General features: G+C 68.4%; 1 protein-coding gene across 1 annotated transcript; it reads left to right on the top strand.

The window, feature by feature from the left end:
- Positions 1–2,160: 2,160 nt before the first annotated feature.
- On the top strand, positions 2,161–14,204 carry CPLX2 (complexin 2). Its single transcript, XM_084295221.1, has 5 exons — positions 2,161–2,228; positions 6,344–6,442; positions 13,018–13,125; positions 13,558–13,733; positions 13,862–14,204. The coding sequence occupies exons 3-5, from the start codon at positions 13,095–13,097 to the stop codon at positions 14,057–14,059; spliced, it is 405 nt and encodes a 134-aa protein (XP_084151347.1). The 5' UTR covers positions 2,161–2,228; positions 6,344–6,442; positions 13,018–13,094; the 3' UTR covers positions 14,060–14,204.
- Positions 14,205–15,466: the final 1,262 nt, after the last annotated feature.

Below are 15,466 nucleotides of genomic sequence, written 5' to 3'. Positions count from 1 at the left end.
AGACAGCCCCAGGGACCCTCTGCCAAGGGACCCAGTGGGCAGCCCACCCTCGGGAGCTCAGCCCCTGCCCCAGCTCCCCGTGGGTCCCTTCTCGTCCCCACGCACGGAGGTGGCAGCGAGGTTTCCAGCCCACTCACCAGCCTCAAGGCCAGCTGCCCCACCACCCGCAGGGCACCCAGCCTTGGGCCAATGGGAAGAATGGGGTGAAAAGCTGAGATTTCCGTCCTGCCAGGGGAGGATGTGGGCAGAGAAGGCAGGACTACACTTCCCAGAGTGCTCCTGGCCCTGCCTGCCGCCCCGGGGAAAGGCTAAGGGACCCAGCCACCAGCTCCTCCCTGCTCCTAAATTATTCTGATTATTATTTATTTGTGGTTTTTCTGCACTTAACTGCCTGCCTCGTCCACTTAATCGGGGGATTATTGCCCTACCTGCCCATCCGCCTGAGCCCAACTCATTGCTGGGGCTTATTTATTAGCAGCGAGGCAGCAGCAGCGCACCCTGCGGCTCCCTCTCCTCTGGCACAGGCAGCTGGAGGCGATGGAGGGAGGCGAGCCGGGGCCACGGCAGGGCCACCGGCAGCGACAGGGCCACCAGCAGCGAGCACGGCCACGGTTCTAGCAGGGAGGTGTCACAGCAGCCTCCTCCCGTGGCTCACGTCAGCCCAGGCCACGGGACACGGCCGCTCTTGGCAAAGCGCAGGGGAAACAGCGAGAGCCTGGCTGAGCCTTCAAAGTGCTGGGGAAAGGTCAGAGGCACGGCGCTGTGCTTCTGCTTGCAGGGAGGGACACAAGCTCCTCGGCACGGAGGTGGCAGCTGAGTGGCGGCCACGTGGCAGGGTGACAGCAGCGGGTCACCGGAGCCCGCAGCGGGCAGGCAGAGGGGAATCGGTGTCCCCAAACGCTGCCACCCGGTCCTTATTCCGACTGCTGCTCCCGTCTGCAGGCAGGAGCATCGGGGAGGAATGTGGGACGGAGCGCACGAGCCTGCCTATCGAGCACGTAGATAAATAAAACATGGGGGGAGGCAATCAGAGCTGCCCACTCGGCCGCGGGCTGCGTGGGATGCGGCGGCTGCGCGGGGTGGGGGGGGGGGACACCCTCAGCCGCTCCTCCCCAGCCATCGGGCCCGCGGCCCCAGCGCTGCTCGGCTGTTTGCAGCCGCGTTTTGCAGCCTCAGCACCGGGGGGGATTGATTTATTCATCAGCTGCTCCATCCCGCAGCAGCCCTGCGTGCTGGGCAGCAGCGGCGCCACGAGCCGCGGGTGATGTGACGAGCGGCACGCAAGGCAGCGGGGCTGGCGGACCCCGTGGGGGGCTCCTGGCTGGCCTGACACCCCCTAAGACCCCCTGACACCGTGCCAAGGGGATGAGGGACACGCTGGGGAGGGAAACATGAGCATCGCACTGCCTCGGGGCTGTGGGGTGTTAAAGCAGCTCCATCCTGAACCCCCTGGAAGGGGCCGGGATGGAGAAGCAGGAACCCCTTTTTCAGAGGATCAGCAACACTGAGGGGCAGACCTATTGCAGGGACAAAGAGCAAAAAAAGGGACAAAAAGTCCCTGTCCCCTGCCCCTCCACTCACCCTGCTCCCCTTGCTCAGACCACTTCACCTCCCCAGCCTTGGTTTTTGGAGACCCTTTGCACACCGGGGGGAGACACCCGGCACCCCCATGCTCAGAGGACCCCACGTCTCCGGGTGGCACCCGCACAGCCCCACAGCCAGAGACCGGCTCCAACCCCACAGGAGGGGGAATGGCTGAGCCGGGGGGAGAGAAGTGCAGGGCCCTGCTGATGGGATGGATACTGGGGGGGGGATTCCTGCGGGGGGGGCGACAGCTCGGGAAGGATGGGCAGGAACCGGGGTGGCCAAGAACTGGGGGTACCGGGGTCGCGTCCAGGTACCGGGGGGGGTCTACTGGGGGCACTGCAGGGAGCGGGGACGCAGGGAGGGATGCGCAGCGGGGGCGATGCTTGGGCACGGCGGGGGGGGGGACACGCACTCAGCGCCGGGTACCGCAGGGGACTCGCCACCGGCGGGGGCGCGGGGCGGGCCGGGGGCGGGCACGGAGCCGGCCCCGCCCGGGAGGCCGAGCGGCGGAGGGGGAGCCAGCAACGGGAGTCCCCCCCCCCGGACCGCTCCGGCTCCCGCCTCCCTTCCGGCGGCGGCTCCTTCCCTGCGCCGGGGGCGGACCGGGCGCACCGGAGCCGCACCGAGCCGAGCCGAGCCAGGTGGGTGCGGGGCCGGCACCGGGCACCGGGCACCGGCAGCCGGGGGCGGGCCCCGCCGTGCCGCAGAGCCCGGGGATGGGCGGAGGTGTGGGGAGGGAGGAGGGGGGGGGGGTGGAGAACGGGGATGGGGATGGAGATGGGGATGGGGATGGGGCCGGGGACCGGCCCGCCGAGCCTCCCGGGGCCGCCGGCTTATGTAACGGGGCGGCGGCCGCGGGGCTGCGGGCTGCGGCATGCGGGCTGCGGGGCGCGCTGCGGCTGCGGGAGGCAGCGCTCGGCGGGGTCCCCCCCCCCCCCCCCCCCCAGCATCACCATCACCTCTTCCCCGGCTGCCCCCACTTCTGCAGCCCATCCTCTCCCTGCCCTCCGCCCCGCAGGTCGGGCGGGGGGACCGGGGAAGGGCTGTGTGTCCGTGTGTCCCCCCCTCCCCATCATCACACGGGGATGTGGCGCACGGGGATTTGTCCCTGCGGGCACGGAGAGGCGACCCGCACCCCCTGCCACCCTCTGCTTGTCCCCCGGGGGCAGCTCCCGGTGCCCTGCCAGGGTCTCCCTACACATCCCCATCCCTGAATTCCTCCCGGGAAGGCTCAGCCGCTCGTGGGCCACCCCTGCTGCATGGCAGCTCCGCTCCCCGGGGTGCCATCCAGCCCCTTTCCCCACCGCAGCACCCCTCCTGCGCCCCAGCACCCCCAAGGCTCCATCCCCGTCCCCCTGCTGTGTCCCCGGGGCTGTGGCACGCAGGGCAGGTGGCTGCAGGGACCCGGGCCTGGCAGCACGCGGTGGCAGTGCCACCCGCATGGCAGGAGCGTGACCGGGTGGCCGCTGCCCCCAGGCAGGCGGCGCAGGGAGTGGGAGCAGCAAAGCAGGGCTGGTGCTTTTGCTCCGGACAGGGCTCGTGGCTCGGGGCTTCGCTGCCAGCCTACGGACACCGGAGAGAGCTCTGCCGGGGCAATCCGGCCCAGGAAAATGTCTCAAAGTCTCCCTTGGCCGTGGGCTGAGCGTTTGTTTCTTCGATCGCTTCTCGCGCGCTAACATTAGTGCTGAGATGACCCCAAGCAGGCAGAGCTATTAACACCTCGCAGCGCCCGGAGGACGGTTGCGGTTCGCACCTTGGCTCATCCCCGGCTCTCCGCAGCCTCCTGCTGCCAGGCGCAGCCCGCCAGGCCCGCTGCTGCTCCCCGGGAGCCGTGCGCCGAGTTCCCCATCACCATTTTAGCACCGAGTCCCAGCAGAGGTCGGGTTCACAGGAGCGTGGCCCCGCTCCAATCCCACCGCTGGGCACCCACCTAGCCAAGCTGGTGGCAGCCAACGTGGCACCGGCCCCACCACGGGGACCCCGCTGTCCCCGAGGCTGTGCGGGCACGGGACCGCACGAGCTCCTCCTGCCCACAGCCTCCTGGGCAGATCTTCCCGTTTGTTCCTCCGCCGGCATTATCCCCGAGTTTAACCGAGCCCTCTCCCTCCCCGGTGTTTACTCGCCGGGTGTATTTATAGAGAGCAATCAGGCCTGCTCAGCCCGGGTAAACAAGCTGTGCTCCTGCGGGCTGCTCTCGCCTCAGCGCTCCTGCTGCTCGTCCCACGAGCTTTCCCCTCCGCCTCTCCTGGCTCCACGGAGGCCCAGACCTCGTGCCCGACCTGGGCTCTCCGAGCTGTGCCACCTGGCCCTGGTCTTCCCGTTGGTCCCCAGGAGCCTCTGTCACCCTGCCCGTGTCACCCTACCCGTGTCACCCTACCCGTGCTGCTGCACGAACGCTCAGGATCATTTTTCATCTCAGCCCGGCAGGTAGGACCCAAGCCTGCCCCGGCCCAGGGACAGATGTGCAGGAAGCAGTGAGGTTTTTAAGGCTGAAGGTTTGGGGTTGAGGCACGCAGGGTGGCTCAGGGGCAGGGCACAACGTGACACCTGCGATTTCTCAGCCCCCTGTGGCAGGCAGTTCGGGTGCTGCTGCCCTGACGATATTTCCCCCGAGCGCAGAGGCTCTGTGCCTCTCCCCAGCACCCAGTGCCTGGCCACAAAGCTGCTGCCAGCCCCGAGCAGGTCACCAGAGCATCTCCTGACACAGAAGAAAAGCTTTGAGATGCGTCCCCGCATTTCCCACCCCACACTCCCACTCCTTCCCATTCCCAGCCCACCCCCGGGTGCCTCAGACACCACGGCAGCTGGAGGAGCTGAGCTCTGCACGCGGGGTGCTGAGAGCTGGAGGTGCCAAGCAGAGGGGCTGGGGACTCTGCCCTGTGGGCAGACCCTCAGCTGGGTAAAAGCAGCCCCACAAGCACCCACCGGGCGCCCCCGCTCTGCTCTCCCCTTCCTCTGCCTTTGGCTGAGGTCGGTGTCTGGACGGACAGGCAGACAGACGGACAGAGCTGCTGCAGTTCTCCCCTTGAGCTGCCCAGGTGAGAGGCAGCTCTGCGCTCCTGGCAGGCTCTGCCGGTTGCAAAGGCAGGACATAAATAAATAAATACATAAACAAAGCAACCCCGCGCTGCTCTGGCCCAGAAAAGCAGCGCCCTGCAGGGACCCGACCGGCGCAGCCCCCCAGGACCCTCTGCACCTCCTCGGGTCTCCACGCAGGGAGTTCCCCCTTTCTGAGCAGGCTGTGGGGTTTCAGCAAAGGCCAGCAGCTGATTTACACCCCAGGACGTGGCCGGCACAGCAGGGGCTGATCCTGTCCCGGCTCAGCTCCTCTCCCAGGTGCTGAGCTGCCTGAAAACCCGGCCGCCCCCAGCCCCCAGCCCCAGGGTGGCCCTGCAGCCCGTCCTACCCCGCTCCGAACCTTCCCACATCCCGCAGGAGGCAGCGCCTGTCCCCAGCAAAGGTCACCTTCACGCTGCCGCCGAGCCCTTTCCAGGCTGAGCTCTCAGCGCCGCGTTTCCCAGGGAAGCAGCCGCATTTCGGGGGTCTCCACGGGGGTCCCAGCAGGGTGCAGGGGCTGGCTGCCCGCACGGTGCCCTGTCCCCAAACCCAGCGCTGCGCCTGGGGGCTCGGGGTGTCCCCTACCCCTGGGGCTGGGACCCGCTTCCCTGCTCCCCAGTGCAGGAGGGTGTTTAATCTCTTTTTAAATAAAAGGCAGGCGTTATCCCCGGCAGCCCCCCGTCCCCCGGTGTCACCATCTGAGTGTGTTTTCCCCTGGCTCCCCTGGGCGTTTATATACGATTTGCCCTGGAAATTCCCCGGGGCACAGGAAAGGAGCTGGCTCTGCGTTAGGATAAATACCTGACTTCCCCAGGAACCTGCTCCCTAAATCACACAGCCCACACTGTGCCCAACAGGCACCGGGGTGGCACCAGCTGCTCCGTGGGGACAGGGCACGGTGCCACCCCGACACGCTGCCAGCAGCAGGGTGCCCGGGTGTCTGCACGGCCCCGTCCCACGCAGCATCCCCTGGGAGCATCCCCTGAGCCTCCCCGGCCCGCCAGGGGCATCTCAAGGGCATTCGGGGTAGGGAGAAGGAAAAATCCCAGGCAGAAGCTTCCCGAAGTTCAGCCCAAGTTGGGAGCCCGAGGAGGGAAAGGCGTCCTCAGCCTGCAGCCTTTGTTAAGGGCTTTGGTTTGCCTGCTTGTTTTAACTGGCCGTTACCTTCTCCAAAGCAGAAATTCATCATCTGGAAGCCGAGGAATGCGGAGTTAATGCGAAATTTTAAAACCCTCAAAGAGCGAGAGCCCGCTAAATAATTCATGCAGGCAGCCAAACTGCCGGGTGCCTGCGGAGAGAGCGGAGCCCTCGGCCAGGAGCCCTCGGCCAGCAGCGGTGCTGGTGTCCTGGGTCCAGGAGGGGCAAAACCCCCCAGGGGCTGCCACCTCCTGCTGGCTGCTGCCCACCCGTGTCCCCACTGGGCTCCTCCTTTGGTCCTCAGAGCTCAGGGTGCGAGGGGTTGGGGGGGTCCAAAAACCAGGCAGTGGGCTGCGCTCTCCATCGCCCGTGGATAAAGACAGCAGCTCCATCCTCCTCCTCCTCCTCTGGGGGATGAAGGAGCCCACCACCAGCCCTCATATACCCGTGCCCCAGCTGGCTCGGTGGCCACACTCACTTGGTCCTGTGCTGTGTGGGGTGTCCCGTGCTGTGTGGGGTGCCCCCTCCAGCACTGATCCTCCTGCCGTGGTGTCTCCCGCAGGCCCCGCTCTCCCTGCGATGCCCACCCGCCCCCGCGAGGCCCCCTGCGCGCTGCGTTAGGTGCCGAAGCCCGCGGACGCCCGGCGCTGCACGCACCAAGGTAGGCAGCACGGCCCCGCTGGGGGCTCAGCACCGCGGGCATCCTCACGAGACCCCCGGGGGGGGCCAGCAGCTCTGGGGTGGACACGAGGCACGGTCCTGCCTTGGGACCCCGGCAGGTGACGGTGATCGTGGAGGTGGTGTGGGGAATGGGGATTTTTTTTTTCCTTTTTTTTTTTTTCTCCCTTTTTTTTTTTTTCCTCTGAAAGCCCCCAGATGGGCAAGGTAGGAGCCAAACCCTGCTGGAAGCAGCCAAGAATGATTTTTTGGCCAGAGCCCCAGCAGCTCTTGGAGCGGCGCCGTGCCCAGCCAGCGTCACACCGCAGCGGAAACCCCGAGCGCAGGCGGGCTGGGGGCGGCTTCGTTTTCTCCCCCCCCACCCCGAGCTGCCCCCCAGCACGAGGGTCTCACCTTCCCCGTGCCCTGATCCAGGCTCATCCCACTCCCACTGAGCCGCAGCTTGGCTGGAGCCCCGACACCCAGATGTCCCCCCCCTGCCGCTGCTGAGCCCCCCACTGTGCCACCATCTGCTGCTGGCGGAGGACAGGGTGTCCCCAGCACTGTGACCCTCCTTGGTGGCTCTCAGCTCCCAAACCTGCCCTCTGTTGGGCCGCCCCCCAGGGAGGAAGGTGCTCACCCTCCTTTTTAGGTTCTCCCATCCCAGCACAGAACCCAGGAGAGGGGCTGAGAGGGGTTGGGGGGGGGCCCAGGCATCTGCTCTCCACCCAGCCCCGGCCACCTCCACCATCACTGCCCCTCGATGTCCCCTGCCAGGGCAAAGGGATGGAAATGGGGACGTGCACAGCCTGGCTCCTTCCTCAAAGGCAATCACTGGGGCTGTTGGGGTAGGGAGTGCTGGGGAGGCACCGTGGGGGCTCGGGGGGGGCTTTTGTTGGCTGCCCGCGTGGTGCCGGGTGCGCTGCGCCCAGCTCTGCTCCACGCCGGCCCCTGCAGAGCTGTGCGGGTGTGCGTGCCTGCCATAAATATTGATGGGGGGGACTCGGTGCGAGGGTGCCTTTCCGTACGGCGTTTGGGATGTAAACGCACCGGGTACCTGCTGCCTGGGCTGGGGAAAGCTGCGTGAAAGCACCCAGGCCGAGTGCAGGGGGGCTTTATAGAGGGAATTCATCCCGCTGGAGGTGGGAAGGGGCTGGGGGAATAACCCCGGGGGTCACAAAGGCGCTGGGCGAACCCGCAGCAAGCCCCAAACCTTCCGCCAGGGACTGCAGAGAGCGGCCGCTGCTCCCCCAGCCCGCTTCCCGCGCAGCCCAGGCAGGATAAACAGCGAGGGGCTGCAGTGCCTCTGCTTAATAATGCACGGCACAGAGGCACTGGCCGCACGCTGCTCCCGGCAGCCACGGGGACCAGGAGCTGCCGCTGCAGCCTGCGGCCCAGAGGGTCGATCCGGCAGCCCCGGTGCTCACAGGGTGGCCGCAGCGGGGTCATGTGCTGTGGTGATGGAAAAGCCGTGGGGACGTGGCCACCTCGGGGCTCCGTGGGGCCACCAGCTGTGGGGAGGGCTGGGCGAGCTGAGCTCCCCACCGCAGGGCGCAGAGCAGGCTCTTGGCTGTGGCTGTGGCTGGGTCCCTGCCCCAGGGGGAAATTCAGCCCCGTGCGCATTGTGGGGGCTGCCTTTTGGGGCTGCAGTGGGAGCACTTCTCCCCCTCTCCAGCACCTTCTTGTGTTTTTTGTTGTTTTTTTTTTTTTTTTTTTCCCAGCTGTGCTGGGAAAGGCTGGAGGCAGCAGGCTCGGTCCCCTCCTTGCCCCCCAGCTCCTTCGTGTGCAGCCACCCCAGCTGGCACGAGCAGGCATACAGGCAGCCCTGCAGGCACGGTGTACACACAGCTCCTGCCAACACCCGGGGGGGCACACGTGGCCCTAATTGTGTGCAGTGCCACCACCCGGCCCCGCCACCCATCTGCCGTGGCACAGAGCCGCCAGCACCCAAACCGCTGCCACGGACGGGCTGGGGGCACCCCGTGCACCCACACCCCACGGGCAGGCAGGAGCCCAACGCTCGGGGCCAGCCCATCGGCGAGAGCACTGCGGAGGGGTCGTGGTAGGGGCGCAGCCGGGGCTGCAGTTCTGGTGCTGGTGGGGCCGTGCTGGTGGGGCAGGGAGCAGGGAAAGCTGCGGTGCTGGCCCCGAGCGTGGTGGTGAGCCCGGGTCCCCCCTGGCACGTGCATGGTGTCACCGCGGGAAGGACAGCGGGTGGCAGGGGCTGTCCCTGACCTCTGCGTGCCCTGACCTTGCTCAGGAGGGTCGGCTCTGAGCTGATTCTGCAGGACTTGGGTGGCTGCTCCCATCTCTGTCCCCATCCCTGTCCCCATCCCTGTCCCTGTCCCTGTCCCCGTCACTGCCCGGTGCCAGCCCCAAGGGGGCCAGGGCTGCTCTTCAGAGCTGCAGCTGCTGCCTGTTTTGTGCTGCCTCTTCCCCTTCTCCCCGCTGCTGTTTTTGTTTTGTTTAAGAGGCCGGGTTACGAATTTTAAACAGGCTCCTGAAAAACCCAATTACCTCCAGAAGACAACCTGATAAAAGCTGCCTAAGTGGCACTGTGGAAATCGCCTTGTGCAGCAGCCGAGGGAAAACCGACGTAACAAAGCCTCTGGAAATGGAGTTAACCACTTTTAATCCCTTGGTGCGATGAGGAGGGCCAACAATTATTTTCTGCAGAGATGAGGGGGGGGGGGGAATAAATAAAATAACGGCCCTGTGCTGCCGAGGGGTTGCAGCAGGCCGGGTTGGTGGCGGTGCAGCAGGATGGGTGCAGGCATTCAGGCACCTCGGCTGTGCCCAGGAGCCCTGGGAGTGCCCGCGGATGCTGTGACCTTGCAGGGTCCCCGTGCAGCTGCAGGGCCTGGGGATGATGCTGGGGCATTGCTGACCCCATATGGTGGCTGATGCAGCAGCAGCCAGCCCCGTGCCCGTTCCCCAGCAGCACAGGAGAGCGGTGAGGAGCAGGACTTGGCAGCACCGGGAGCTTCCTCCTCCATCTGGCCACGGCGCTGCTCCCCCTTCCCTCCCCAGCCCTTCCCTTCCTTCTCCCCCCAGCCAGCAGCAAAAACCCACCGGGCAGCTCACCCAGCACAATGCCAGGAACCAACTGCACCCAAGGGCCTCCCCAAACCCACCAGCAGCTCCCAGTGCCACCAGCATCCTGCAACCATCTCCGCGGGGCAGAGCTGGGTGCCTGCTGGCTGCGGGTGCGCTGCTGGCAGCTGGAGCGCCGGGGCGGTTGGCCGCGGCTGCCGGGAGCCTCGTGCTGCTTCGCCCACCTCCCCCTGCCATCAACACCCTGCCTGGGGTCCCACGCTCGGGGACAGCTCCCCGGGCAGCCCATGCACCACCGAGCCCCGCTGCATGAAGGATTGGCCCCGCTGGCGTGGCCAGAGCTCCTACTGGGACCAGTCCTTGGGCACGCTGGGAGCTACTGGGGGAGGATGCGCTTAATGAGCCGAGGCGTCTCCAAAGATTGAAAGACTCCAGGACCCATCCCAGGAACAAAAGGAGGCGTTTGTCAGGCGCTGAGAGACGGGCTCGTTAATTCCTCCTGGCTGTCACACTTATCTGTAATGAATTTGTGCTCCGCTGTATTATTTTTAATACAATAGGAGCGGTGCCGCCCGCCCACCGCCCGGCTGCCGGGAGTGCTGACGTCAGCGCCCGGAGCGGGGCTGCTGCGGGACGGACGGACGGGTGGACGGACGGACAGACAGACGGACAGGCCAAATGTGAGCCTGTCCCACCGCCCCCAAGCCCATCCCGCAGCGGGTGCCGGGGCAGGAGGAATTTTTGCAAGGAGGTGGAAAATTGAGTTGTCGGTCGGGGTGGGAGGAGGCGGAGAGCTTGGGGCTGGCGGAGGAGCGTGCTGGGCTCGGGGGGGTGTTTTGGGGTGCGGTGAGCAGGGGGGGAGCAGGAGGAACGTGTCCTCTGTGTGTTATCTCCGTGCTGAGAGCCGTCTGCCCCCGCAGCCACGCGTCGTTGTGCTGCGTGCGCCCGCGTGGCTCCGTCGGTGCCGCGTGCCCCACGGAGGTGCGGGGCTGTGGGATGGAGCCGCGAGCATCCCCGCAGGGCTGCGGCTCCGGGGCCTCGCCAGCAACCACCAGATAGCCCCAAAGCCGTGCTCGGAGCTCCGCTAATCTGATTTGCAAAGAGCTCGCCTGGTCTCTACCCGCGCAGGGCTGGATTCATTCGCAGGTGCCGGTGGGGCACGGGGTGCGCACCCAGCCCAGCGCCTCCGCACCCCGAGCTCCACCGCAGCCACGTGGGTGTTGGGGCTGCGAGGCCACCGCGTGTCCCCAGCACCCCAAAGCCACCTCGTGTCCCCAGCACCTCGTGTCTGGGCACCCCTTGCCTGCCGTGGTCTCCCCCTGGGCGTCAGCGCCAAAAATTCCGAGCTGGGGGCTCCGCGTGGCTGCAGTGATTTATCGGGGACTTTAATAGCTCCCGCAGCCGCCCTGCGCCTCTGCAATTAAGCGCGGCTGCTCCTGGAGAGCCACAGAGTTACTGAGGCCTGGCCGGAGGCTCGTGAGGGCTCATGGGGGGCTCTGATCCCCAGGGACCGAGGGGTCCCGGGGACAAGCATGGGCTGGAGGTCAGGGGGACGGATCAGGGTGGGGGGCACAAGCATGGGTTGGGGGTCAGGGGGATGAATTGTGGTCAGGGCGATGAATTAGGGTCAGGGTGACAAATTGGTGCCGCTCGGGGTGTCCGGGGGGGGGTCAGCTCCCCACCACCGCCTCACTCGGGCCGCTCATTGCGGCGGAGGTGAATCATTGAATCATTGCAGCGGGGGGGGGGGGGAGCAGCGGGGCGGCACTGCCCGGTCCCAGCAACATTCCCCGGGGGGGTCCCGGTGTCTGTGTGTTTAGGGGGGGGGGTCCCGGCCCGCTCCCGTGCCACCCCCTAGGCGCACACCCGCACTGCCCGGTACCGGCGGGGAGCGGAGCGGAGCTGGGGGTGGCTCCCGGTGCTTTGGGGGGGGGGGGATCCAGGCGTGTCCGGGGAGTGGGGGGGGGGGCGTGATCGGGGCGGGGCGGGGCGGGGCGGCGGCAGCCGAGAGCCGCGGCGGAGCCGGTGAGTGCTGAACGGTGCTGAACGGACAGCGCCGCCGCTGCGGCACCGGGCGGCACCGGGAGGGCCCCGCGCCGCAGCCCCCGGGGAGGGGAAGGGTTGGGGAGGGGGAGGGCACCCCCCCGAGGGTCCCCGCGCCACCGCTGCCATCCCCTCGCCGTGGCCCCGTCCCGCGTCCGTCGCGTCCCCCCGCCGTGTCACCCCCCCCCACCTCCTCCCGGTGGTGCCTGCATGCCCGCTGTGCCCTCCCGTGGGGGCTGGCCCCGTGTCCCTGCCTGTGACCCCCCCCTTTCGGGTGTCCCCCCCCCCCCTGCGGTGTCCGTGCACCCCGCTCTGTGGTCCTGCTGTCCCGGGTGCCCCTGGTTTCCTTCCCCCCCCCCCTCTGTCCTCGCCGTCCGGTATCACCGCGTCTCCGGTGTCCCCTGAGCCCCCCCGCGGCTGGCACCACCGCGGAGCCCCGGGTGGAACAGACCCCCCCGTCCCCCTCCCTGTCCCTGTCCCCATCCCGGTGCTGTGGGGTTCCCCAGTGCAGGGACCAACAAACTTCCCTGGCACCAGTTGGTGGGGGCCCCCCCGCTGCCTGCTGAACGAGGGGGGGGATCCACGAGGCTGCGGCACCACGGGGTGCACACGCACACCACCAACCGCACGCACGGTGCCAGCACTGCCTGCACCCCCAGCACGCACAGGGCACACGGGGGGAGCACACACACGCATGCCTGGCCCCCCCACGCACCCCCCACGAGCAGCCTGCAACACCCCCACACGCGCAGCTCGCTCTGCAAAGCGCCGTGCACGCACCCCCCGGAGCCACCCGCACGCCCCCAGCCCCGCACACACACACGCACGCCCAAATCTAGCCCGCAGCCCCCCCCCCCCGGCGTGCAAACACGCTCAGTGGCACGGCGGCGCGCAGCCTGCGAGCCCGTGCGCGCGCACACACCCGCCGCCCGCCTGCCCCTACCCGCACAGCTTGCAAAGCCCCAAAGTCGCGCACGGAGCTTGCAAACAGGCTGCACACCCCCACGCCGTGTGGGCACGCGCAGCCTCCGGCCCCACAAATTTGTACACACACACACACACACGCATGCCCGGCGTGTAAACACGGCCCGCAAACACCCCTCCTGAGCAAACACGCGGGCAGCGCTGCGATGTGCCCAGGGCGCACTGACGGCGTGCCACGCGCCTGCAAACCCCAAAAAGTCACAACCTGCCGGCAGCTGTGGCTCCTTCCCTCCGCAGAGCACAGGCATTGCAGCACCGGGGCGCGTTGTCCTCCCCAGGCTGGCTCTGTCCCCGCCGTGCACAGGGACACGGTGGTGGCACGGTGGGTTGCGGTGCTCCCAGTTCCGTGCCACCCACTGAGCGCAGTGCCACGGTGGAAGCCCCTCTGGAGCTGAGTCTGCAGGGGTGCACCCTGCAGCCCAAGGGACTGGCACGGTGCTGGGGCAGCGGGGACCCCATGCTCGGTGTCCCCAACGCTGTCCCTCTCTCCCTGCCCAGGTGGCCCTGGTCGGCGAGCGCGGACAGCAGTGGATGAGCGCTGGGCACCAGCCTAGCCACACGCGCACACCGGCACCATGGACTTCGTCATGAAGCAAGCGCTGGGCGGTGAGTGGGGGCGATGCCATGGGGTGACAGCACGCTCAGCACCCCTGGGAACGCGGTGCAGGCAGTCGGGGAGGGCCACTGCAGGGGATCCAGCAGCCGCTGGAGTCCTCCGGGGTTCCCGGCGCCGGCAGCGCCTGGCGGGGGATTCCCGGCTCTCCTGCCGCGAGGTGGGATTCCCCGGCGGCTCCCCTGGGTGCCAGCGCCGGAGGAGCTGCAGGCGTCTCCCCGGGCTGACGCTCAACTAGGGCAGCGCAGGCAGCCCGCGGCGCTCCCGTCCCCGCAGCCTCCAGAGCCTGTCTGCAGCCGGCTCCGGTGGCACTGGGGACAAGGGGACCCCGGGTTGTCCTTGCAGGCTGGCTCCGTGCCCCATGTGGCTCCGGTAGCCAGCCCCGGGGTCTTGTATCGCACAGCTGAGGGTCTCGTCCCGCACAGGGGCCACCAAGGACATGGGGAAGATGCTGGGGGGCGAGGAGGAGAAGGACCCCGACGCGCAGAAGAAGGAGGAGGAGAGGCAGGAAGCGCTGCGCCAGCAGGAGGAGGAGCGGAAAGCCAAGCACGCCCGCATGGAGGCCGAGCGGGAGAAAGTCCGGCAGCAGATCCGCGACAAGGTGGGCGCACGGCTCCCTGCCCCACGGCTCCCTGCCCCGGGGGCTGGGACCGATGGGCAGCGAGAGGCAGGGGGCGCAGGGCGGGCAGTGCCCCTTCCCCGCCCTGCTCAGGGCCCGTGTCCCCGCAGTACGGGCTGAAGAAGAAGGAGGAGAAGGAGGCGGAGGAGAAAGCGGCGCTGGAGCAGCCGTGTGAGGGCAGCCTGACGCGCCCCAAGAAAGCCATCCCGGCGGGCTGCGGGGACGAGGAAGAGGAGGAGGAGGAGAGCATCCTGGACACCGTGCTCAAGTACCTGCCCGGCCCGCTGCAGGATATGTTCAAGAAGTAACGGCACCGCCAACCCTGCCATGGGGTGCTGGGGCACAGGCGCCCTCCTCCTCCCTCCGACTCCTCCATCAGTTCCCTTGGCCCCGGGGGGGTCCCCGCACCCCCTCCCCGCCCTCCCTCCACCCCCTTCCCCCGACCACCCGCCCCGTCCCGGCCAGGCAGGGCCCCCCCCGACCACGTTGTGCCAAAGGGGAGCTTCCCTGGCCGGACAGGGCGACCCGGGACCAAATGCACTGATGTGACCTCGCGGCAGGCTGGGGGCACCCCAGGCCCCACCGGACCCCGGGGCGGCTCCCCGTGCCCCCGGCCCTGCCCCTCTGCCCCCCACCGCCCTCCCACCCACCCGGGGGGGGGCCCGGGCAGGCCTCTGTGCGCCCGCCCTCGCCCCCAGCACTGCCACCCTGCCCTGCCCCACCCTGGGCCATGCCCAAAGCACAAAGCCAGGCGCCCTGCCCGCAGCTCCCCCATCCCCGCTCCCTGCTGGGGTCCCCCGGGGCTGCCCGGTGCACCCCAGCATCGGGTTGGGGGGGGGAGGGGTTGGAGGGGACCCCCCCCCCCCTTCTCCCTCCCCTTCTCCCCGCATCTCTGGCCCCATAGTTAAAGCCATATCAGTTAGACTGCAATACTTCAGCACCGGGAGGAGCGGGCGCCGCGCTCCGCCGACCGTGTACAAAGGCGCGTGCGGGGCAGGGACCCCCCCTGCCCCGTCCCCCCCTGCCCCGTCCCATCCCCGCCGTCCCCCCCCAACACCGCTCGCTCGTCCGTGTCTCGGCCCCGCTGCCCCCTCACCCCCCCCCTTTCCCCTTTTACCCCCCCGTTCTCGCATCGGTGTCCGTGTGCCAGGGTGCGCCCCCCGTTGCTCCGTGCGTCCTCGTGTCCGCTGCTCACGCCTCCGCCACCCCCCTCCCCCAAAGCCCCCCGCTGTCCCCGGGGGGCCGCCCGAGAGCCCCCGTGCCCACGGGCTGCAATAAACCCAGCGCGGGGCTGGGGGCTGCCCCCCCCCCCTCCCCGGCGCTGGACACACACGGGTCCCCCCGGGGCCTGGGAAGGGACCCCGGGCGAGGCAGCCCGGGCACGTCCCAGGTGCCACCGCTCGCGCCCCCGATGGGGGGGACGGGGGGCACGCCACCGCCCCGGCCTGTCCCTTGCCGTGCTGCCACCCCCTTGACCCCCCCCGTGCTTCCTCTGCCACAGCCCCCAGCCGCTCGCCCCGGCCCTTTTAGGGAGGCGGAGGGCAGCTCGGGGCGCCGCAGTCATGCTGTGACCATCCTGCTCGAACTAGTCTTTGACAAACGAATAAAATAAAGGGATTTGTACATTGCTCCGGCCTTCGCTCGGCTCTCACTGCCCCGCACCGACATCTCCCACCCCTCCGTGCCCCCATTAGGGCTGAAAGCTGGCTGCTCGT

This window comes from Netta rufina (assembly GCF_964035555.1).
Source record: "Netta rufina genome assembly, chromosome: 14".
Lineage (NCBI taxonomy): Eukaryota > Metazoa > Chordata > Aves > Anseriformes > Anatidae > Netta > Netta rufina.
Note: the sequence above shows the minus strand (reverse complement) of the source record. Positions and strands in the feature narration are given on the sequence as shown.

Excerpts from the sequence above, each read along its gene's own strand:
- CPLX2 (XM_084295221.1), top strand. The coding sequence starts at position 13,095 with ATGGACTTCGTCATGAAGCAAGCGCTGGGCG. Across the intron at positions 13,126-13,557 it reads CATGAAGCAAGCGCTGGGCG|GGGCCACCAAGGACATGGGG; the intron begins GTGAGTGGGGGC and ends CGTCCCGCACAG. Across the intron at positions 13,734-13,861 it reads GGCAGCAGATCCGCGACAAG|TACGGGCTGAAGAAGAAGGA; the intron begins GTGGGCGCACGG and ends GTGTCCCCGCAG.